Here is a 23,688-nt window from a genome sequence, read left to right as displayed (position 1 = left end):
GGCACAATTAATTAGAGCAGCTCAAAACCATAATAAGACATGGTAATGAGTTGGGTTAGGAGGAGAGATGAGAATAAAATTAAGAACACAAGAACTAGGAGCAGGAGTAGGCCATCTGGCCCCTCGAGCCTGCTCGTCATTCAATAAGATCATGGCTGAACGTTTTGTGGACTCAGCTCCACTTACCCGTCTGCTCATCAAAACATCTTTTTGGGGTTGTGGGGGTAAGACCCACGCAGACACGGGGAGAATATGCAAACTCCACACGGACAGTGACTTGGGGCCGAACCCGGTTCCTCTATTGTACTTTACTAAGTTTTTAATTAACATACTAACAAACTCTACCAATTGCAGGAACAAAGGACAAAATTAACACATCTCAGGATGCGGTCATATAACCTATGGATATCTTTTGAAGTACAACTGTTTGGTTACAAAATCAGCACACAATTTGTGGGTATGGGAGGGGGTGTGAAGAGAGAAGAGTGGTGGAGGAAGAGAAGAAAGGAGAGAACACGACAAAGAGGAACAAGGGAGGAGGATGGGCAGAAAGTTACATCTCCTCATGATGGACTCCCTCCAACAGCAGAAAAATATTTCTCTCTATCCCCAAAATCTTAAAAACCTCAATCAAATCACACTTCAGCCCTCTATAGTCCAGGAAATACAAATCATGATAACTGAACAGTTAGTTTGTTTAGTTTTGTTTTGGAACAAGAGATAAATGTTGCTTAGGACACCTGGGGAACTCAGCTTCTCTTCTCTGAGCAGTACCTCTTCAACCACGAGGGGCAGCCAGAGCCTTGTTTAAAAGAAAGCCAACACCTCCAACAATGCAGCAGTCCCTCAGTACTGCACTGGACCATGGTCGCGATTGCACGTTCAAGTGCCGAGGACCCGGGTTTGATCCCGGCCAAGGGTCACCGTTGGTGTGGAGTTTGCACATTCTCACCCCCACAACCCAAAGATGTGCAGGGTAGGTGGATTGTCCACGCTAAATTGCCCCTTAATTGGGAAATTAAAAGAAAAAACTCTCTCGTTCAAACCCTAGACTCCGAGGCCCAAGTGCTACTACTAAACCAAGCTGACACTTGATTTTATTCCCCTTTTGTCCACACCTTGCCAGTGTTCATTCAAAACCAAGAGGAAACAAAAGGCAGATGCACAAGTCTAAACAAAGTGACACTGTGGCCATTCCCCGTGAACTAGGAGCAAAAGAACATTATGCCACTTTGAAAACATTGCTCAATGCCTTGGCTCCAACCCAAAAAAGGAACAATAGCATGAAGCTCGATGCCAACTTCAGACCAATTAGCAGATCTGTTTCACAGTGTCAGAATAGAAAACTAGAATCCAATACAACAGTCACAACTCCACACCCCAGGTTGGGTAGCACTGCCCTGTGAGGCTGTTAGAGGAGATCTGAAGACTTGCCTGTTCAACCAGCAAAGCAAAGTTGATATAATTCATTCAGCAGGATCTCTACAGATTGCATTTTGAAAAAAACATAGAGTACCCAATTCATTTTTTCCAATTAAGGGCAATTTAGCGTGGCCAATCCACCTACCCTGCACATCTTTGGGTTGTGGGGGCGAAACCCACGTAACCACGGGGAAAATGTGCAAACTCCACACAGACAGTGACCCAGAGCTGGGATCGAACCTGGGACCTTGGCTCCGTGAGGCAGCAATGCTAACCACTGTCCCCTACAGATTGCATTTTAAAAGTGCATTCCCATCCCCAGCACACAGAGCAATGAAATGCAGTAAAATTTTCAATCCAGAGTTTGTCCAAAGCAAAGCACAAGTAATATTTACAGCTCCTTAGATTTACAAATTTGTAAAACCTGCATCAGCGTACCTCTCTGTCTGACAGAGGCAAATGGAAATTTAATCTGCAACGCAACCTCTTCATAATATATTGGTTGGCGCCAGAAGCGAGCGCCTATTTCACTACTTGGTCTACTATCGAATAGATTGACCTAGGCTTTTCCCCCGCATCCCTTTGACTGGGTACATCACCAGCAGAGCAGAACCTCCATATTTAAATACCTACCAGTCTTTTCTTTTGGTGGGGTGGGTGGGGGGTGGAAGAGCTAATGCAGGTGGGGAGAGACTTGCTGAGGTTGTCTAAGAGGGCTACAAGCAGGAAAAAGAGTCAGCCAGGAGAAAGAAAAGCTCCTGTTTCAAATTCCCCTATTTTAGTGGAGAAAAAAACAACTTGTTAAATCCTGCTTCTGTTAACCCTTTAAGAGTATGTTGCACAGATTTCATTATTCTATATTTTTTCAAACACCTCACTTCTGTAGAAATGCAGAGGCATCAGGTATTTTATGGTATTCTCTAAATAGCCTGTCATTTCTACAGTATTGCTGTCATCTTCAGGGACTAGCTGTTTGGAATAGCTCTCTTTCAGGGTGGGTTTTCACTAATTAAGACATGCTTTCAGATAGGCCTGCTCCTTGTACCTCACAAACACTGCAATTACTGTCAATGGATTGAAAAAGAATGCAGATTTAAGACCCAGCATAACAGAGGCAGGGAGAGATCACTTCCCTTTGGCCCTGTGAAAGTTAACTGCAATTTTCCACCATTTCTAAACTATTTAGCGAACATTATAAAACTACCAGTGCGCTGGCACACTTGCACAAATGGTGATGAAATGTGGTGCAATAGTGTACGCATACTTTCGTGAACAAAATGAAAGATGGATTCCACGATTTGTTCCCCACCTCAGCATCCCATTCTACTTGCCTGCCCACGTTCCTCCATCATCCTCAAGAGGATAGTCTGGACCCTAAAATGCTCAAAGGAAAATGTACTTTGCAGGGTAAGATAATGCCTTCTCCTGCTTTGACAGTGCATCGGGGCTTAACACAGTAACTTCATTGCAGCCTATTTGTGTCAATAAGCGATTATTATTATATTATTATAATTATTGCTGTAATCCTCCAAAAACCCAACAAATATACCTGCGAACAGCAGCGAAGTTCCGATAGATAAATCTAGCAGTTAGTATCGGCGGGAATCCTATGCTCAGCTGCCAGACAGCTGTGGCAGGTTACCACAAGGTGGTTAGAAGTTCAAATTTTCATGGCAGCTTTCCAACCAACATCTAAATGCTGCTTGAGAGGTCAATGGCCTCCACATCTTAGCAACAGCCTCTCAGGTAATTAACCACAAAAATGTTCATGGCTGAAGAAGTCGAAAGTGTGAGCAGTACACTGTACTCCCCATTGAGAAAGAGGAACATATTCAGCTGCTTGCCTTTTATTGAAGTTATCCTTTAAGCCACAGCCTACAGTGTTGCAAACATTCTTGTATTCCGAGGGAACAAAACTCCAGGCAAGGTTTCTGCCGTGAAGGGAAAATAAAAATTCGACAGCAGCAAACATTGTGAAAACATCGAGAATACCAAGACGTGACAATTTTTTTGAATGAGTTTAATGCCCATCACTTTAAATGCAGTCAAAACCTATCTAAAAACTTTCTCCAGCAAAATTAACACACAATTTGGTAAATTTTAAAATGCCCTTTTTATTACGATGTACTAATGTAGGAATTTGGCATTTGTAATCAAACATGGGAGACATCAAAATAATATACAGAACAGAAAATAGTAGAGAACATGAAGAGGGAGTAAGACTATAACCGACCTCGCACCCCCCCCCCCCCCCCCCAGCCCCACCTGCTCAGCCTCATCTCCACTTTCCCTTCCGCTCCCCAGATCCCTCCATTCCGAGGGGCAAACAATCTGCATCTCTGCCTTAAACATATTAAACGGTGGAGCATCCACAACCCTCTGGGGTAGAGAATGCCAACAGCTCAACTCCTCAAGTGATTAAATTTCTCATCTCAGTCCTAAATGATCAGCCCCTCATCCTGGGACTGTGCCCCCGTTTCTAGATTCTCCAGCCAGAGGAAATTATCTTTTGTTGTCTACCCTGTCAAGCCCTTTAGACTCCAGCGTGCTCTAATAAGATCATCCCTCATTCCTCTAAATCCAGAGAGAAGTATCTCATCGTAGGATCCCATCTAGTGAACCTTGGCTGCAACCCCACTTGTAATTCAAGTACATCCGTCCTTAAATTTGAAAGGAAAACTGTACACAGCACTCCGGGTGTGGTCCCATCAAAGCCCTGTAACAATTATAGCAAGGCTTCCTTATTCTTGTGGTCTAATGCCCTGGGAATACATGCCAATATGCCAATTGCATTCCTAATTACTTGTTAACTTTCCAATCCCAAGAGGAAAGTGAGTGGTTAAGTTGGCTTCCCTATTCTTAGATATCCCAAGTTCACTGCTGTATCATTCATAATGCACCGAGAGAAAGAGAAAGGAGGCCAGACGATGTTACATTACACGGGTCTGCTCCTACTCACTATTTGGAACACTGTTGATCTTCCATATTCAAATGGAGGAATCAAAGCGCACATCATTTTCAAACTTTGTTTGTAGGGCTTCTTCCAAAGCTAAATTGGCAAAATAACTGCAGCAAAGACCATTGGACCAATGTGTTGGTTCTTAGGTTAAGTCATATTAGTCTCAGTAAGGACACTACAATTAACCTCAATGTCCAAGCTAGAAATAAAAATATCAGCTCTGGCCTCTGCTCTTAAATCACTATTTTAAGATTCCTGCTGGATGTGCTCACTATGGATGTGCAAGAATAGGATTGCATTTGGCCATGTCCCCCACTGTCAAATCGCCTGCGGCTACCCATCTAGACTTGATTCCTTCAAGGTCTGTGAAGAAAATGTGACAAATTAGAATAGAAACCTCTTTCTGGCAGTACGACCAGTTGATCTAATTCAGAATAGAAGTCAATCAACTGAACTAACAAAATGGATTTTCTAGTGATAAATGTCAAAGCACTCCAGGTCATGGAAAGGAAGCTCTGCATATGGAGGAAGAACTGCATTGAGATTGGGTAGGATCAATAGAAGGTATGTAATCTAAAATTAATTCAGCCTTTACATACAAATTAATTGTGCAAAGAAAGGCAACTTTAATGTTATATCTAACTTGGAATAATGATTTGGATTGCTCATGCTACAGGATACAGATTTTGGCTATACTGCTCAGTTAAAATAACATGATGATTTTTCAGTTATTAGTCTCAGAAGTTATGACTCATGGCTTAATGATTAGCTAAGGAATAACTTAGCAAATCGAAACCAACACTAAGCAGTCTATGGCGAGATAGCATTGGTTTAATTAATATGCTGTCATAAAACAAACAGTTGGCCAAATTAAGAAATAATCTTGGTACAATCTGTTTAGAAAACAAATTTTCCCTGATTGAGGAACAAAATGCTGTTTTCTTTCCAGAGAGAACAAGGTTTCAAATGGACCACAGTGGACTTGTTGTAAAATTAAAACCTATGGGATTAAAGGAGAAGTAGCAGCATGGGTACAAAATTAGTTAAAGACCAGAATGCAGAGAGATTAATAATGATTGGTTGTTTTGCAGGCTGGAGGGAAGTGTTCAGTGGTGTTCCCCAGAAGTCAGCATTAGGATCACTGCTCTTCTCGATATACGCTGATGACCTAAACTATGGTATACAGGGTACAACTTCAGATTTGCATATGACACAAAACTCGAAGTGGAGGGACAAGAGGTTGGTAATAACAGGCTTCAGGAGAATGAAGACAGTTTAAATTTAACACAGCAAATGTGAAGTGAAAGATTTTGGTAGTTATAATCAGAAAGGGCAACATGAACTAAATTTGATAACTTGAAGGGTTGGAGCAACTGAGAAACTCAGAGGCATAGTGCATAAAAGCATGGAATTATATTAAACCCGATATGAAACACTAGTTATACCCCTAAAGAACACCACTGTACACTTCCCTCCAGTTTGAAAAACAACCATTCACCATAACTCGGTGTTTGTTGTTCCATAGCCAATTTTGTATTCGGTTGCCACTGTCCCTTATAACCTCATGGCCTTTAATCTTGCTAGCAAATCTATTATGTGGCACTTTGCCAAATGCCTTGAAAATCTATACACCCATGAACCGCACTAGACTCATTGACACTCTGTTCCTTCAAAGAATTTGACCAATTTAGTCAAACTATACTTGCCTTTCATAAACTTGGGCTGACTTTCATTTATTAGCCCATACAGCCCTGGCCCGGAAAGTGGAAGGCAATGGCAACGTAGCATTGACCATGCCCAGGATGATTTAAAAAATCAATTTCTACCCTTCTCGGTAGCTTAGAATGTATCCTATTTGGATGGAGTGGCTTTTCTACATTGAGGACTGTCAAGCTTTTATATCGCTATCTGTTTTTATCCTATCCAATAATTGTCAGTGTTTTCTTCTTTACAATTTTTTTTTTTTAATTTAGAGTACCCAATTATTTTTTTCCCTATTAAGGAGCAATTTAGCGTTGCCAATACACCTACACTGCACATCTTTGGGTTGTGGGGGTGAAACCCACGCAGACATGGGGAGAATGTGCAAACTCCACACAGACGGTGACCTGGGGCCAGGATTGAACCCAGGTTCTTGGTGCCATGAGGCAACAGTGCTAACCACTGCACTACTGTGCTCTTCTTTATTACTACATTGGTAGCATCCACTTCTTTAATGAGTCTATGTGTCAGGAAGACTCATACACACCACATGCACACGCACACACTCCTCAACCGGCATTTTGAAACTGGTGTAGGCCAACTAGAGGAGCTCCACGGGCTGCTTCTGGCCCACCAGCTGGAATTTGGACAAATCCAAACTAGTATCCCAGCCATGCCCACTGCCTCTTCAACATGATGTCAGGCTGAATATTTTTGGGGATCCTGACGTGCCACCACCAGGCCCAAAATGGGAGCCAACCCCAGTTCAATAGGTGGCATTTTGCTGGGGATAGCCAATTAACATGCTGCTATCCAATTGAGGACAATAGCCCAGTCCTCTGATTAGACTGGCAACTCACCTGCACCACTGCTAATGGTGGCTGCTGTTCATGCTGCAGCACCAGGTTGAATGGACTTCAATGTCAAAGTTCCCTCGACAAGGAGTGGGGAAACTGGCTGCAGGAAGGTCACAGCAACTGGGGCGGGAAAAAGAGAGCGAGCAGGAGCATGTTGCTCCAGTGGCACCATAACCGTTAGTTTAGGCATTGCAGCTGGATTGAGCCCATTCATGAGCCATGGAGTGTCAATAAAAGGAGGCCCTGCTGGGAGGTCACCAAAGTTTAGCTGGCGGTCTCCCAATGTGACTGCAGGTCCTCCCAACACATGTAAAATCTTGTAGGAATGGGACATGGGCGTTAATTAAGGCTTACTAAGATGGCTGAGCAACTGAGGTACCTAACAATGGAAACATGCCATTGTGGCAGGAAGACAATAGGCTCCTCTCCCAAAAACTTCTCCCGCCAGTTTGCCTACCTCCCAGCCTGACTCCAATGGACCTGGAAAATTCAGCTCCTACTAATGGTCCCGCTCTTCAATTTGTGTGTTCATAAAACACTTCTGGGTTCCCCTTTAATTTTAGCAGTGAATCTATTCTCATGTTCTCTCCTGACCCCTTATTCTCTTTACCTCTTCCCCATTGTATTTTGAACCGTACAACTGTCCAAAGTCTATTTTTCCTGTCTCACGTTAACCTCTACATCTCTTTTTTCTGTCTCACATTAACCTCAATATCTGTGGTCATTCAGAGAGCTCTTACATTTTATGCCTTTCCTTCCTCCCTCAGAAGAATCTGTCTGCTCTATACGTGAACCATCTCATTGAAGGCCCCACTTTTTTCAATTGCTGATTTGCCTGTCAATGTTTGATTCCAATCCACCTGAGCCAGATCCCTTTTCAACTCACGGAACAGTATTTTTTTAAATACAAATTTAGAGTACCCAATTATTTTTTCTCCAATTAAGGAGCAATTTAGCGTGGCCAATCCACCTAACCTGCGCATCTTTGGGTTGTGGGGGTGAAACCCACGCAGACATGGGGAGAATGCGCAAACTCCACACGGACAGTGACCCAAGGCTGGGATTTGAACCCGGGTCTTCAGCGCCGTAGTCCCAATACTAACCACTGCACCACGTGCTGTCACTGAATAGTATTTTTAAGTTTGATTATAGTTCATCCTTTTCCATAATTATTCTAAACCTGAAATGATCACTATAAATGCTGCCCCAATGAAACTTGTTCCACTTCTTTCCCAGAACTAGATCCTGCACTGCCTTTCTTGTTAGGATGGAAAGATTGATCAAAAATGTGTTCTTGTACACATTTCCTCCCTTCCCTTCCTCCTGCTCTCTTTACAATGCTACTATCCCAGTCTATGTTAGGAATTCTCATTACCACAGCTCTGCAGTTCTTGCACCTTTCTGTAATTTGCCTGAATTTGTCTGAAAATGTATTGCTCATCTCCATCCCACTATTTGGTAGGGTTTGGTCGACATCAAATGATGCAATAGCTCCTCTATCATTCCTCGATTTTTACTGAAATAGATTGCCTTTGATCCCTCAACGGAATCTTTCCTTTCGGGGGCTACAACTTCCTCCCCCACCAACCCCAAACACACCCTTCACTTTTGACTATCTTTCCTGAATATTCTGCAGTATGAATAAGTTCCCAATCCTACCTTTCTTTGAGCCAGATCTGTTATTGCTACTTTATCATAGCACCATGTGGCAACTTACATGTACTGTGCATTTCAGTTTATTCAGGTTTTACATATTAACAATCAACCAACAAAACACAAAAATGTCAATCGTACAGATAAAACAAAGAAAAATTAACTAACTCTATTGCGAGGGCGAATAAAAGTGGAGGGAATGGGCACCTCTGCCTAGTGCAAGGGGAAGTAATCGGAATATAAAGTATTCATAGGAACATATAAATTAGGAGAAATAGGCAATTCAGTCCTTCAAACCTGCTCCTCCATTCAATCAGATCATGGCTGATCTCTTCCTGGACTCAAATCCACCTCCCACCTGTTGCCCTTTAACCAGTTTTTTTAAAATCAGGAATATATTGATCACCTTCTTGAAACCATTTAAAAAAAAATAAATAAAATTATTCAAATTTTTCCAACAAAATTTTTTAACAAACAAGCCCGCCCCATAACAAAAAGAACACAAACTACTTATACATTGGGTTTCTCCCGCATATATGAACCCCCCATATGACATTCAAGAGTATCCTTGGGGGAACCCCCCCGCCCCCACGCAAATATCCCCCCCCTCGCCCCGCCCCCACCCAAATACCCCCCTCGCCCCGCCCCCACCCAAATAGCCCCCCCTCGCCCCGCCCCCACCCAAATACCCCCCTCGCCCCCACCCAAATACCCCCGTTGCCCCGCCCCCACCCAAATACCCCCCTCTCCCCCACCCAAATACCCCCCCTCGCCCCCACCCAAATACCCCCCCTCGCCCCCACCCAAATACCCCCCCCGCCCCCACCCAAATACCCCCCCCGCCCCCACCCAAATACCCCCCCCCCCCGCCCCCACCCAAATACCCCCCTCCCCGCCCCCACCCCCACCCAAATACCCCCCCCCTCCCGGGTTGCTGCTGCTGACCTCCTCCTAGCGCTCCGCGAGATAGTCTAGGAACGGTTGCCACCGCCTGAAGAGCCCCTTCGCACAGACCCTTGTAAGGCAAACTTTATCCTCTCCAGCTTAATGAACTCTGCCATGTCATTTATCCAGGCTTCCACACTGGGGGGCTTTGCGTCCTTCCATAATAACAAGATCCTCCGCCGGGCTACCAGGGACGCAAAGGCCAACATACCGGCCTCTTTCGCCTCCTGCACTCCCGGCTCGTTCGTTACCCCAAATAATGCCAACCCCCAACTCGGCTTGACCTGGACTTTCATCACCTTGGACATAGTCCTCGCAAGGCCCCTCCAAAACCCCTCCAGTGTCGGGCACGACCAGAACATGCGGACGTGATTTGCCGGACTCCCCGAGCACCTCCCACATCTGTCCTCCACCCCAAAGAACCTACTCATCCTCGCCCCTGTCATATGCGCTTTGTGAACAACCTTGAATTGTATTAGGCTGAGCCTGGCGCAAGAGGAGGAAGAATTAACCCTACTCAGGGCATCAGCCCACAGACCCTCATCAATCTCCTCCCCAAGCTCCTCCTCCCACTTGCCCTTTAGCTCCTCTACCAAAACCACCTCCTCTTCTTTCATCTCTTGATAGATCGCCGAAACCTTGCCCTCTCCGACCCATACACCCGAAATCACCCTGTCCTGAATCCTCTGTGCCGGGAACAACGGGAATTCCCTCACCTGCCGCCTCACAAATGCCCTCACTTGCATATACCTGAACGCATTTCCCGGGGGTAACCCAAACTTCTCCTCCAGCGCCCCTAGGCTCGCAAACGTCCCATCTATAAACAGGTCCCCCATTCTACTGATCCCTGCCCGATGCCAGCTCCGAAACCCCCCATCCATCCTTCCCGGGACAAACCGATGGTTCTCTCGAATCGGGGACCAAACCGAGGCTCCCATCTCGCCCCTATGCCGTCTCCACTGCCCCCAGATCATCAACGTTGCCGCCACCACCGGACTCATGGTGTACCTTGTCGGCGAGAGCGGCAGCGGTGCCGTCACCAACGCCCTCAGGCTCGAGCCTCTGCAGGACGCCATCTCCAACCTCTTCCACGACACCCCCTCTCCCTCCATTACCCACTTACGGATCATCGCCACGTTGGCTGCCCAATAGTAGCCGCACAGATTCGGCAGCGCCAGCCCTCCCCTGTCCCTGCTACACTCCAGAAACATCCTCTTTACCCTCGGGGTCTTATTTGCCCACACGAAACCCATGATGCTCCTACCTACCCGTTTAAAAAAGGCCTTGGTGATCACAATGGGAAGGCACTGGAACACAAAGAGAAACCTCGGGAGGACCATCATTTTAACCGACATGTACCCTGCCCGCTAGCGAGAGCGGCAGCACATCCCATCTTTTGAAATCCTCCTCCATCTGCTCCACCAACCGCGTCAAATTGAGCTTGTGCAGGGCCCCCCAGCTCCCAGCCACCTGGATCCCCAAGTACCAAAAGTTCCTGTCTGCCCTCTTCAATGGTAGGTCGTCTATCCCCCTTCCCTGATCCCCTGGATGCACCACAAAGAGCTCACTTTTCCCTACGTTGAGCTTATAGCCCGAGAAGTCCCCAAACTCCCTTAGGATCCGCATGACCTCCACCATCCCCTCCACTGGATCTGCCACATACAGCAACAGGTCGTCCGCATACAGCGACACCTGATGTTCCTCTCCCCCTCGGACCAACCCCCTCCATTTCCTGGACTCCCTTAGTGCCATGGCCAAAGGCTCAATTGCCAATGCAAACAAGGGGGACAGGGGGCACCCCTGCCTCGTCCCTCGGTACAGCCGAAAGTGCTCCGACCTCCGCCGATTCGTAGCCACACTCGCCACCGGGGCTCTATATAGGAGCCTGACCCAACTGATAAACCCCTCCCCGAACCCAAACCTCCGCAGCACTTCCCAAAGATACTCCCACTCCACCCGGTAGAAGGCCTTCTCCGCGTCCATAGCTGCCACTACCTCCGCCTCTCCCTCCACCGATGGCATCATAATCACGTTGAGGAGCCTCCGCACATTAGTGTTCAGCTGCCTGCCCTTTACAAATCCCGTCTGGTCCTCATGAATCACCCAAGGGACACAGTCCTCAATTCCCGTAGCCAGCACTTTTGCCAGCAACTTAGCATCCACATTGAGGAGCGAGATCGGTCTATACGACCCACATTGCAGCGGGTCCATCTCCCGTTTCAGAATCAGCGAGATCATCGCCCCGGACATTGCCGGGGGCAGGGTCCCCCTCCCCCTTGCTTCACTGAAAGTTCTCACTAACAACGGGCCTAGCAGGTCCACATATTTCCTATAAAGCTCGACCGGGAACCCATCTGGCCCCGGGGCCTTCCCCGCCTGCATGCTCCCCAATCCTTTAACCAGCTCCTCCAACCCAATTGGCGCCCCTAAACCAGCCACCTCCTGCTCCTCCACCCTCGGGAACCTCAGTTGATCCACAAATCATCGCATCCCCTCTTCCCCCGCTGGGGGCTCAGATCTGTACAACTCCTCATAGAAGTTCTTAAACACCTCATTTACTCTCACCGCACTCCGCACCGTATTCCCCCGGCTATCCTTAACTCCACCTATCTCCCTCGCTGCCACACTCTTACGGAGCTGGTGTGCCAGTATCCGGCTCGCCTTCTCCCCATACTCGTACGTCGCCCCCTGTGCTTTCCTCCACTGTGCCTCTGCTTTCCCTGTGGTCAACAGGTCAAATTCCGTCTGGAGGCTTCGCCGCTCCCTAAGTAGTCCCTCCTCGGGGGCCTCTGCATATCTCATGTCCACCCTTAAGATCTCCCCCACCAACCTCTCCCTCTCCCTCCCCTCTCTCTTCTCCCTGTGGGCCCTAATGGAGATTAGCTCTCCCTTGACCACCGCCTTCAACGCCTCCCAGATTACCCTCACCTGCACTTCTCCGTTGTCATTGGCCTCCAAGTATCTCTCAATGCACCCCCGCATCCTCCCGCACACCTCCTCATCCGCCAGTAATCCCACATCAAGACGCCACAGCGGGCGCTGGTCCCTTTTCTCTCCTAACTCCAGCTCCACCCAGTGCGGGGCGTGGTCTGAGAAGGCTGTGGCTGAATACTCCGTTCCTTCCACTTTCGGGATTAGCGCCCTACTCAAAACAAAAAAATCTATCCGGGAGTAGGCTCTTTGGACATGGGAAAAGAATGAGAATTCCCTGGCCAGGGGCCTAGCAAACCTCCACGGATTCACTCCCCCCCATCTGGTCCATAAACCCCCTAAGCACCTTGGCCGCAGCCGGCCTCTTCCCCGTCTTGGATCTGGAGCGATCTAATGCTGGACCCAGCAGTGTGTTGCAATCCCCCCCCATTATCAAACTTCCTGCCTCCAGGTCCGGAATTCGACCCAGCATGCGCTTCATAAATCCAGCATCATCCCAGTTCGGGGCGTATATGTTTACCAGTACCACCCACACCCCCTGCAACCTACCGCTCACCATCACGTATCGACCCCCATTATCCACTACAATATTCTTGGCCTCAAACGACACCCGCTTCCCCACCAGTATTGCAACTCCTCTGTTCTTCGCATCCAGCCCCAAATGGAATACCTGTCCTACCTATCCCTTTCGTAACCTGACCTGGTCTGCCACCTTCAAATGTGTCTCCTGAAGCATGACCACGTCTGCCTTCAGTCCCTTTAAATGCACAAACACTCAGGCCCTCTTAACCGGCCCAATCAGGCCCCTCATATTCCAAGTTGTCAGCCGGATTGGGGGGCTTCTTACCACCCCCCTGCTGACTAGCCATCTCCTTTTATAGGCCAGTCCCCCGCTCGCGCCTCCCGCACCCTCCAGTCTCCCAGACGGCGGACCCCCGCCCCGACCACCTCTCCTATTTCCAGTTCCCCATTGGCCAATGCAGCAGCAACACTATACCCCCCCTCCCCCACCCCCCCCCCCCCCTCCCCCCTGCTAGATCCATATCTAGCTCTTTTGCTCCCCCCATAACACTCCCGTAAGTCAGCTGACTTCTGCTGACCCCGGCCTCTCCCGCCTTCCCATCCCCATCCAGCACCCAACCAAGGGAACATTCCCTACACGTACTTAAAACCATATATACAGCAAACATCCCTCCCACAACAACAAACCCTCAATTTGAGTCCAACTTTTCAGTCTGTATAAAGCTCTAAGCCTCCTCAGGCGTTTCGAAATAGTGGTGCCGATCTTGGAATGTGACCCACAATCGCGCTGGCTGCAGCATACCGAACTTCACCCCCTTCCGATGGAGCACCGCCTTGGTCCGATTAAAGCCAGCTCTCTTCTTGGCCATCTCTGCACTCCAGTCCTGGTAGATTCGGATCTCCGTGTTCTCCCACCTGCTGCTCCGCTCTTTCTTGGCCCATCTCAGGACACCTCGCTATCCAAAAGCGGTGAAACCTCACCACTACAGCCTTTGGCGGCTCATTGGCCTTGTGTCTCCTTGCCAGGACCCGATGAGCCCCATCTAGCTCCAGGGACCTCGGGAAAGCTCCCGCGGCCATCAGCGAATTGAGCATCGTGCTCACATATGCCCCGGTATCAGGCCCCTCAACTCCTTCAGGGTGACCCAGAATCCGAAGATTCTTCCTTCGCGACCTATTCTCCAGGTCCTCAAATCTTTCCGCCTACCTCTTATGCAGCGCCTCGTGTGCCTCCACCTTCACCGCCAGGCCCAAGATCTCATCCTCGTTCTCCGAAGCCTTCTGCCGCACCTCCCGGATCACCGCCCCCTGGGCCCTCTGGGTCTCCACTAGCTTCTCAATCGCCGCCTTCATTGGCGCCAGCATTTCGGTCTTCAGCTCCTCAAAGCAGCGTTTAAGAAACTCCTGCTGCTCCTGCGACCACGCTGCTTGGTCTCCACCCGCCGCCATCTTGCTTTTTCTCCCTCTCACTTTTCGCTGCTCCAAGATCTCTTTTTTCACCGCTCCACTCTTGGTCCAATCCATACACTGTCGGGGGGACCTTGCTGTCACCTTCCCACACTGGATGCCGTCGAACAAGTTCCGTTGGGGCCCCTCTAGAGAGCCCTAAAGTCCGTTCCCGGCGGGAGCTGCCGAACGTGCGACCTATTCAGGTATGGCCGCAACCGGAAGTCCACCTTCTTGAAATCATTTAATGATTCAGATTCCACTGCGCTATGGGACAGCGAGTTCCACAAATTCACCACTCCCTGCGAGTAGTTGTTCTTCCTCATCTCAGTTCTAAAACTACAGCCTCTCAATCTATATCTGTGACCTCTTGTTCTAGATTTCCCTACAAGGGGGAACATTTGTTCGACGTTTACTTTATCAATCCCTTTTAATATTTTATATACCTTAATCAGATCCCCTCTCTTCCTTCTAAACTCCAGCGAGTATAAACCCAAACTTTTAATCTCTACTCATATGTCAACCCTTTCATCCCCGGACTCAATCTGGTGAACTTCCTCAGAACTGCCTCCAATTCCACCACATCCATCCTCAAATGAGACCAAAACTGGACGCAATACTCCAGATGTGGTCTCACCAACACCCTACACAATTGCAACAACACTTCTCTACTCTAATACTCTAGTTTTTTTTGCAATAAACACCAACATTCGTGTGAACGCTGGCCATAAGCTCCAAGAGGTTGAGGTTAGAAACAGGAAAGGAGAGGTCACCCTGTTGGGAGTTTTCTATAGGCCTCCAAATAGTTCTAGGGATGTAGAGGAAAGGATGGCGAGGATGATCCTGGATAAGAGCGAAAGTAACAGGGTAGTTATTATGGGAGACTTTAACTTTTCAAATATTGACTGGAAAAGATATAGTTAGAGTACATTAGATGGGTTGTTTTTTGTACAGTGTGTGCAGGAGGGTTTCCTGACACAATATGTTGACAGGCCAACAAGAGGCGAGGCCACGTTGGATTTGGTTTTGGGTAATGAACCTGGCCAGGTGTTGGATTTGGAGGTAGGAGAGCACTTTGGGGACAGTGACCACAATTCAGTGACGTTTACGCTAGTGATGGAAAGGGATAAGTATACATCGCAGGGCAAGAGTTATAGCTGGGGGAAGGGCAATTATGATGCCATTAGACGCGACTTGGGGGGGATAGGTTGGAGAAGTAGACTGCAAGTGTTGGGCACACTGGATAAGTGGAGCTTGTTGAAGGATCAGCTACTGCGTGTTCTTGATAAGTACGTACCGGTCAGGCAGGGAGGAAGGCGCCGAGCGAGGGAACCGTGGTTTACCAAAGAAGTGGAATCTCTTGTTATGAGGAAGAAGGAGGCCTATTTGAAGATGAGGTGTGAAGTTTCAGTTGGGGCGATGGATAGTTACAAGGTAGCGAGGAAGGATCTAAAGAGAGAGCTAAGACGAGCAAGGAGGGGACATGAGAAGTATTTGGCAGGTAGGATCAAGGGAAACCCAAAAGCTTTCTATAGGTATGTCAGGAATAAGCGAATGACTAGGGTAAGAGTAGGACCAGTCAAGGACAGGGATGGGAAGTTGTGTGTGGAGTCTGAAGAGATAGGCGAGATACTAAATGAATATTTTTTGTCAGTATTCACTCAGGAAAAAGATAATGTTGTGGAGGAGAATGCGGAGACCCAGGCTATTAGAATAGATGGCATTGAGGTACGTAGGGAAGAGGTGTTGGCAATTCCGGACAGGCTGAAAATAGATAAGTCCCCGGGGCCTGATGGGATTTATCCTAGGATTCTCTGGGAGGCCAGGGAAGAGATTGCTGGACCTTTGGCTTTGATTTTTATGTCATCATTGGCTACAGGAATAGTGCCAGAGGACTGGAGGATAGCAAATGTGGTCCCTTTGTTCAAAAAGGGGAGCAGAGACAACCCCGGCAACTATAGACCGGTGAGCCTCACGTCTGTAGTGGGTAAAGTCTTGGAGGGGATTATAAGAGACAAGATTTATAATCATCTAGATAGGAATAATATGATCCGGGATAGTCAGCATGGCTTTGTGAAGGGTAGGTCATGCCTCACAAACCTTATCGAGTTCTTTGAGAAGGTGACTGAACAGGTAGACGAGGGTAGAGCAGTTGATGTGGTGTATATGGATTTCAGAAAAGCGTTTGATAAGGTTCCCCACGGTAGGCTATTGCAGAAAATACAGAGGCTGGGGATTGAGGGTGATTTAGAGATGTGGATCAGAAATTGGCTAGCTGAAAGAAGTCAGAGGGTGGTGGTTGATGGGAAATGTTCAGAATGGAGTTCAGTTACAAGTGGAGTACCACAAGGATCTGTTCTGGGGCCGTTGCTGTTTGTCATTTTTATCAATGACCTAGAGGAAGGCGCAGAAGGGTGGGTGAGTAAATTTGCAGACGACACTAAAGTCGGTGGAGTTGTCGACAGTGAGGAAGGATGTAGCAGGTTACAGAGGGAAATAGATAAGCTGCAGAGCTGGGCTGAGAGGTGGCAAATGGAGTTTAATGTAGAGAAGTGTGAGGTGATTCACTTTGGAAGGAATAACAGGAATGCGGAATATTTGGCTAATGGTAAAGTTCTTGGAAGTGTGGATGAGCAGAGGGATCTAGGTGTCCATGTACATAGATCCCTGAAAGTTGCCACCCAGGTTGATAGGGTTGTGAAGAAGGCCTATGGAGTGTTGGCCTTTATTGGTAGAGGGATTGAGTTCCGGAGTCAGGAGGTCATGTTGCAGCTGTACAGAACTCTGGTACGGCCGCATTTGGAGTATTGCGTACAGTTCTGGTCACCGCATTATAGGAAGGATGTGGAGGCTTTGGAGCGGGTGCAGAGGAGATTTACCAGGATGTTGCCTGGTATGGAGGGACAATCTTATGAGGAAAGGCTGATGGACTTGAGGTTGTTTTCGTTGGAGAGAAGAAGGTTAAGAGGAGACTTAATAGAGGCATACAAAATGATCAGGGGGTTAGATAGGGTGGACAGTGAGAGCCTTCTCCCGCGGATGGAAATGGCTGGCACGAGGGGGACATAGCTTTAAACTGAGGGGTAATAGTTATAGGACAGAGATCAGAGGTAGGTTCTTTACGCAAAGAGTGGTGAGGCCGTGGAATGCCCTACCGGCAACAGTAGTGAACTCACCAACATTGAGGGCATTTAAAAGTTTATTGGATAAGCATATGGATGATAATGGCATAGTGTAGGTTAGATGGCTTTTGTTTCGGTGCAACATCGTGGGCCGAAGGGCCTGTACTGCGCTGTATCGTTCGTTCTATGTTCTATGAGACAAATTTATGGCCGAATCCAAATCTAAGAATCTCAAACAAATAGTCCCATTCGACCTTGTCAAATGCTTTCTCTGCGCCAAGGATTGCTATCACCTCTGGCTTGGGTGCAGGAGAGGTGGAATGGTATAACATTTAAAAGACAACGTATATTAGCAGATAATTGACGGCCCTTTACAAAGCCTGTTTGGTCTTCAGAAATTATGCTTGGAAGGAAAGGCTCCAAATGGAGCACCGGAGCCTCACCAAGCAGCTTAACATCAGAGGTTAAAAGCGAGATGGGTCGGTGTGAACCACACATGGTCAGGTGCTTGTCCCTCTCAAGGAACAAGGAAATAGAGGCTTGAGTAAGGGTCGGAGGGAATGAACCATGGGATAGGGAGCTGTTAAACATATCTAATATCAATGGTGTGAGCTGTTCAGAGGACCTCTCATAAATGCCGATCGGAAAACCTTCCGGGTCAGAGGCCTTACCAGCCTGCATCTGACCAACGCATTTTAAAATCTCGTCGGGGAGCAAGAGGGAGTCCAACTCATAACACTCGACTGTTTCAATAGCTGGGATAGGCAGGTTATCCAGAAAATCAGACATGATTGACTTGCTTGTCGGATGCTTAGATTTATACAGGTCACAGTAATAGGATTTAAAAGCTGCACTGACCTGAGGGGGCCCTGGTTGAAAATCTGGGGCATCTTACGGGAGGCTGCTTGCCGTTTAATTTGGCGAGCTAGAAGACGACTGGCCTTTTCCCCATATTCGTGCATAATACCCCTAGAGTGCAGTAGCTGACGAACAGCTTTTTTGGTGGCTGTAGCTCAGTTTGTGTCTGCAGCTTTTGTCTGCTTGCGTCTAGTTCTGGAGTGGGATCGAGTTAGGCCACATTTGGAATATAGTGTCCAAATCTGGTCACCACATTACCAGATAAGGAGGCTTTGGAGAGAGTACAGAAAAGGTTTACCAAGATGTTTCCTGGTATGGAGGGTATTAGTTATGGGGAGAGATTGAATAAACTGGGATTGTTCTCCCTCGAGAGACCGAGGCTGAGGGGCCTGATAGAAGTTTATAAAATTATTAGGGGGTATAGATAGCGTGAACAGTTGGAGGATTTTCCCCAGAGCAAAATTGAAAATTACAAGGGGGCACAAGTTCACGAGGAGGGGGGTAGGTTCAGTGGAGATGTGTGGGGGAAGTTTTTTTTTTTAAAAACACAGAGGGTGGTGGTAGCCTGGAATGCACTGCCAAGTGAGGTGGTTGAGGTAGATACGTTAGCGACCTTTAAAACTTATCTGTGTTGGCACATGAACAGACGGGGTATAGAAGGATACAGGCAGTTGGAGCAGATAGGACACGTGATTGGCGCAGGCTCAGAGGGCTGAAGGGCCTATTCCTGTGCTGTATTATTCTTTGAATGTGGATGCGAAGATATTGGCGAAGGTACTGGCGGCTAGGTCGGAGGGGGTGCCACCCAAAGATGATAGGGGAGGACCAGACGGGCTTTGTGAAAGGAAGGCTGCTATTCTCAAATGTTAGGAGGGTGCTAAATGTAATCATGACTGCAGCTGAGGGAAAGGAGACAGAGGTGGTGGTTGCACTGGATGCGGAAAAGGCACTTGATCGAGTGGAATGGGAGTATTTGATTGCGGGTTCGAGAGGTTTGGGCGGGTTCTTGAGAGGTTTGGGATTAGGCCGAGATTTACAGAGTGGGTACAGCTACTATATAAGGAACCGAGGGTGCCTGTCCGCACAAATAATATGGATTTGCGATACTTTGCTCTGCACCAGGGGACCAGGCAGGGGTGTCCTATGCCCTCTCTTTTATTTGCATTAGCGATTGAGTCTTTGGCCATCGCTCTGAGGAGCTCGGGGTTGTGGAAGGGGATAGTACATAGTACCGGGGGGAGGGAGGCTTTTTGCCGAAGCCGTTTTACAAGGGAGTGGCCAGGGTTAGGAAGGTTGTTCTGTAGAGAGGGCAGCAGGAAGGGGGTTGGGCATCCCGAATTTGTTATACTACTATTGGGCAGCAAATGCCAAAAAGGTGAGACGGCCCCAGGTAAATACTCGAGTCCGGTGGTGGTGGCAACGTTGAAGATTTGGAGGCAGCTCAGGCAGCACTTTAAGCTGAGGGTGGGGTGTGGGGAGATGCCAATAAGGGGGAACCATAGGTTTGAGCCAGGTAAGTTGGATGGGAGGTTTCGAAGATGTGAGGAAAGAGGAGCCAGGGTATTAAAAGACCTGTTCCTGGGAGGTCGTTTTGCCAGGCTGGAAGAGTTGGGGGAGAAATATGGACTGGGGCAAGAAGGGTTTAGGTACCTGCAGCTCCGGGACTTGGCTAAAAAGGGGGTTCAGAGCTTCCCGACAGCGGCAGCCCCCTCATTGTTGCAAGAGGTACTGATGGCAGGGGGCACAGGGAAGAGGGTGGTGTCGGCGATTTGTACAAGAGGATTCTGGGGGAAGATGGGTTATCCATGGAATGGATCAAAGCTAAGTGGGAAGAGGAGTTGGGGTAGGCTATGGAAGATGATCTGTGGTGTGGGGTGCTCCAGAGGGTAAATGCCTCAACCTGGTGCACGAGGCTGGGGCTGATACAGCTGAAGGGCACACCTCACGAGGACAAGGATGAGCAGACTCTTTGAGGGAGTGAAGGATGCATGTTAGCACTGTTGGAAGGAGCCCCACAAATCATGTACATATATTTTGGTCCTGCTCAAAGCTGGAGAAATATTGGAGGGAGGTTTTCAAGGTCATTTCAGGGGTAGTGCACATGAGCTTGAAGCCAGGGTCCCTCGAGGTCATTTTCGGAAGTGTCATAGAATTTATAGTGCAGAAGTGTCGGTCCATAAAAAGCTTAAATTTTCCACAATTTTCTTTCTGAATTGAGAACTTTCCTGGACGCTTAGATAATCAGAGTGTTGATTAACTGGTATTAGGAACAATAAAAACCCCAAGAACTTGAAAATTAGAAATGACCTCTCATAATCATTGTAACAACGTGGGCAGCACGGTAGCACAAGTGATTAGCACTGTGGCTTCACAGCGCCAGGGTCCCAGGTTCGATTCCCCGCTGGGTCACTGTCTGTGCGGAGTTTGCACGTTCTCCCCGTGTCCGCGTGGGTTTCCTCCGGGTGCTCCGGTTTCCTCCCACAGTCCAAAGACGTGCAGGTTAGGTGGATTGGCCATGCTAAATTACCCGTAGTGTCCATAAGGGTTGGGAGGGGTTATTGGGTGGAAGTGAGGGATTAATGTGGGTCGGTGCAGACTCGATGGGCCGAATGGCCTCCTTCTGCACTGTATGTTCTATGTATGTTCTATGTAATCTATGTAAAAACTAATGGCTTTCAGCTTTGGGAGTTCAGCAAGGACAACATGGTTAATATCAAATCACTGGGGCAGACTGTGATAGAAAATTTGGCAGGGTGTGCCACTCTACAAAAGGTATATATATTATTTTGTTAAGAGTTGCTCGAACGTTGCAGCAAAATTTGAAGTTTCTCTGATCAAATTAGTACATCACATCTCAAACACATTCAAAATGTTGCATCTGGGCACAACGAGGCAAATACCTGAGGTGAGGTGAGTGAATGCATTTGACATTCAGGCAGCATTTAACTAAGTGCGGCATCAAGGAGCCCTAGCAAAATTGAGATTGATGGGAATCCATCTCCAACAAGAGAGAATCTAACCATCTCCCCATGATACTCAATGGCATTACCATCACTGCATCCCCATTGTCAACATTCAGAGGTTTACCATTGACCAAACTGAACCAGACGAGCCATGTAAATTTTGTAGGTACAACAGCAGGGAAATCTGTGACAAGTAATTCCCCTCATTACTCCTAAAAACATGTCCGCATTGACAAGGTCAACAGGAGTGCGATGGAATACCTTTCACTTGCCCGGTTGAGTGAAGCATCAACAAGACTTAATAAGCAGGTTGCCATCCAAGGCCTGCTGGATCAGCACCCCATCCACACCCTCCACCACTGGTGCACAGCACAGCAGTGTGTACCACCTACAAGATGCACTGCAACAACTCACTGGGGTTCGTCAGCACCTTCCAAATCCGCAAAATCGAGAAATACAAGGGCAGCAGGTGCATGGGGACACCACCACCTGCAAATTCACCATCAGGTCACACAGCATTCTGACCTGGAACTAGATTACCATTCCTTCACTGTCACTGGATCAAAATCCAAGAACTCCATCCTTAACAGATGGTGTAGTGTACACCACCAACTTCTCAAGTATAATTAGTAGCGCGTGTTACATGCAACATGTATTTTTACACGCACATTATAGTCTGGAGCTATGGATAATGATGGTAGAGGCTCCAACTAACCTTCCATCACATGGCTGACGAAAAATCTATGTCAATCCTACTGCTCGCTATGGGTATGCGTTGGAATGATTTGCAGGTTGATAATCAACTTATTTTCCTGTGTTATGAATGTACCTTGCTTGGTCAAGTCCTCAGGTGGGACTTAACCTCGAGCTTATGACTCAAAAGCAGGGATAAGACCACACGGCCTCCAAAGGGCAATTAGGAATGGATAATACATGCTGACACCTGCATACCAAGAAATATAAATCAAATTTCCCAATTACAAATGATGTGCATGGTTAGAATGGAAACTGCCTGTGTAAACTTACATTACTAATTACACCCTTCTGTCAATGGTGGAGCTGTGACACATCAACTATGTATTGCCTAGCCCTTTGGCTCATAATACAGAAAAATCTTCCATAAATTTTGCTCTCTATAATAATATTCCGTTGTCTGTCTGGATTGTTTTGATTGGTCCCTTTAAATGGTACGTCTGTTGGTGAGATTGTGTGGCAGATGGTGGTTGGCGCAAGCGGAGACACCTGGGACGTGCAGTCGAGTGGAGTGCATGACGCACATGCTGCTGTGAGCAGTTGATGGCAGTAGCTGATAGGAGTGGGGTGGGGAGAGTGAAGGCACGGGGAGCCCAACAAAGCTACTCTGGCTGGAGATTGAGCAAGATTTGGTTAAGTGTGGCAAAATGGCAGGGACAATCTGATGCAATTTATTTGAAATCTATCCTTTTTGCTAAAAAATAAGATTCACTAAATTTAGTGAAAACATCTTAGAAGAGCTGAAGAGAATTATATCAATATTGATTCTGTAGACGAAAAGGATGATTACAATCCATGACTTACAGAGCCTCAATGCAGGCTAATTCCAATGGGCATGCCTACATACTAAATTAGACTCAAGGATTGAGCGTTTAGATTGTCAATGGGAAACTTGAATCCTAAATAAGTAGTTGTCATGGAAAAAGATGGTAGTTAGGAAGCACTTCCTTCAAAGACAAATGCTGAAATTATAACTGGCAGATTTCAAGGAAATAAGAGTTTATTCCTCGAATAATATCGAGCCAATCAGATGCAACTCTTTACAACTAGGAGAAAGCAGTTCACAATTACTTTAATCTTCTTATGGGTCTGTTAATTTAGCTACAAATAAAAACTCATGAAAAGCAAGACTTTAAAATAAGGACTGAGTTGTACCTGTGAACCCTCATTCAATTATTCCCTTCTTCCCACACTGATTATATCTCCGCTTTACTTCTGAATACAGTGTCATATATTTTAACAAAATATAATGCCCTGTCACATCACGATATCTCAATGTTTCATATAAGAATTAATTTTTACACATACTAACTGCTGTATGGGAAAAGAAAGCATAAAGGTGTGTCTCTGACCTTTAGTCTCTGATTATAAGCATCGAAAAGTAGTTTGATTCCGTCCTGAGTCAGATTAAGGATGAGGTCATGGCTGAGTGGCGACTGCAAGCAAAAGAAAACTTCATCAAAAAAACTAAGAGTGACGATACCCATCATAACATTTATAGTAAATAGTTGCATTAAAGTTCTTTTGCACAACCATGTGGAATGGATTGCCAATAA

At 47.2% G+C, this 23,688-nt stretch overlaps 1 protein-coding gene across 2 annotated transcripts in view; it reads right to left on the bottom strand.

Annotated features, from left to right (window-relative positions):
* phaf1 (phagosome assembly factor 1) overlaps positions 1-23,688 on the bottom strand; it is a 100,258-nt gene that overhangs the window by 65,497 nt on the left and 11,073 nt on the right. For both annotated transcript variants that reach the window (XM_072518471.1, XM_072518472.1), the window contains exon 2: positions 23,485-23,568. In XM_072518471.1, coding sequence (XP_072374572.1) covers positions 23,485-23,568 — 84 coding nt within the window. The remainder of the gene's footprint in view (positions 1-23,484; positions 23,569-23,688) is intronic.

Source organism: Scyliorhinus torazame, chromosome 10 (genome assembly GCF_047496885.1).
Source record: "Scyliorhinus torazame isolate Kashiwa2021f chromosome 10, sScyTor2.1, whole genome shotgun sequence".
Taxonomy (NCBI): Eukaryota; Metazoa; Chordata; class Chondrichthyes; order Carcharhiniformes; family Scyliorhinidae; genus Scyliorhinus; species Scyliorhinus torazame.
The sequence above is the reverse complement of the archived record's forward strand: the minus strand, read 5'-3'. Positions and strand labels throughout refer to the sequence as shown.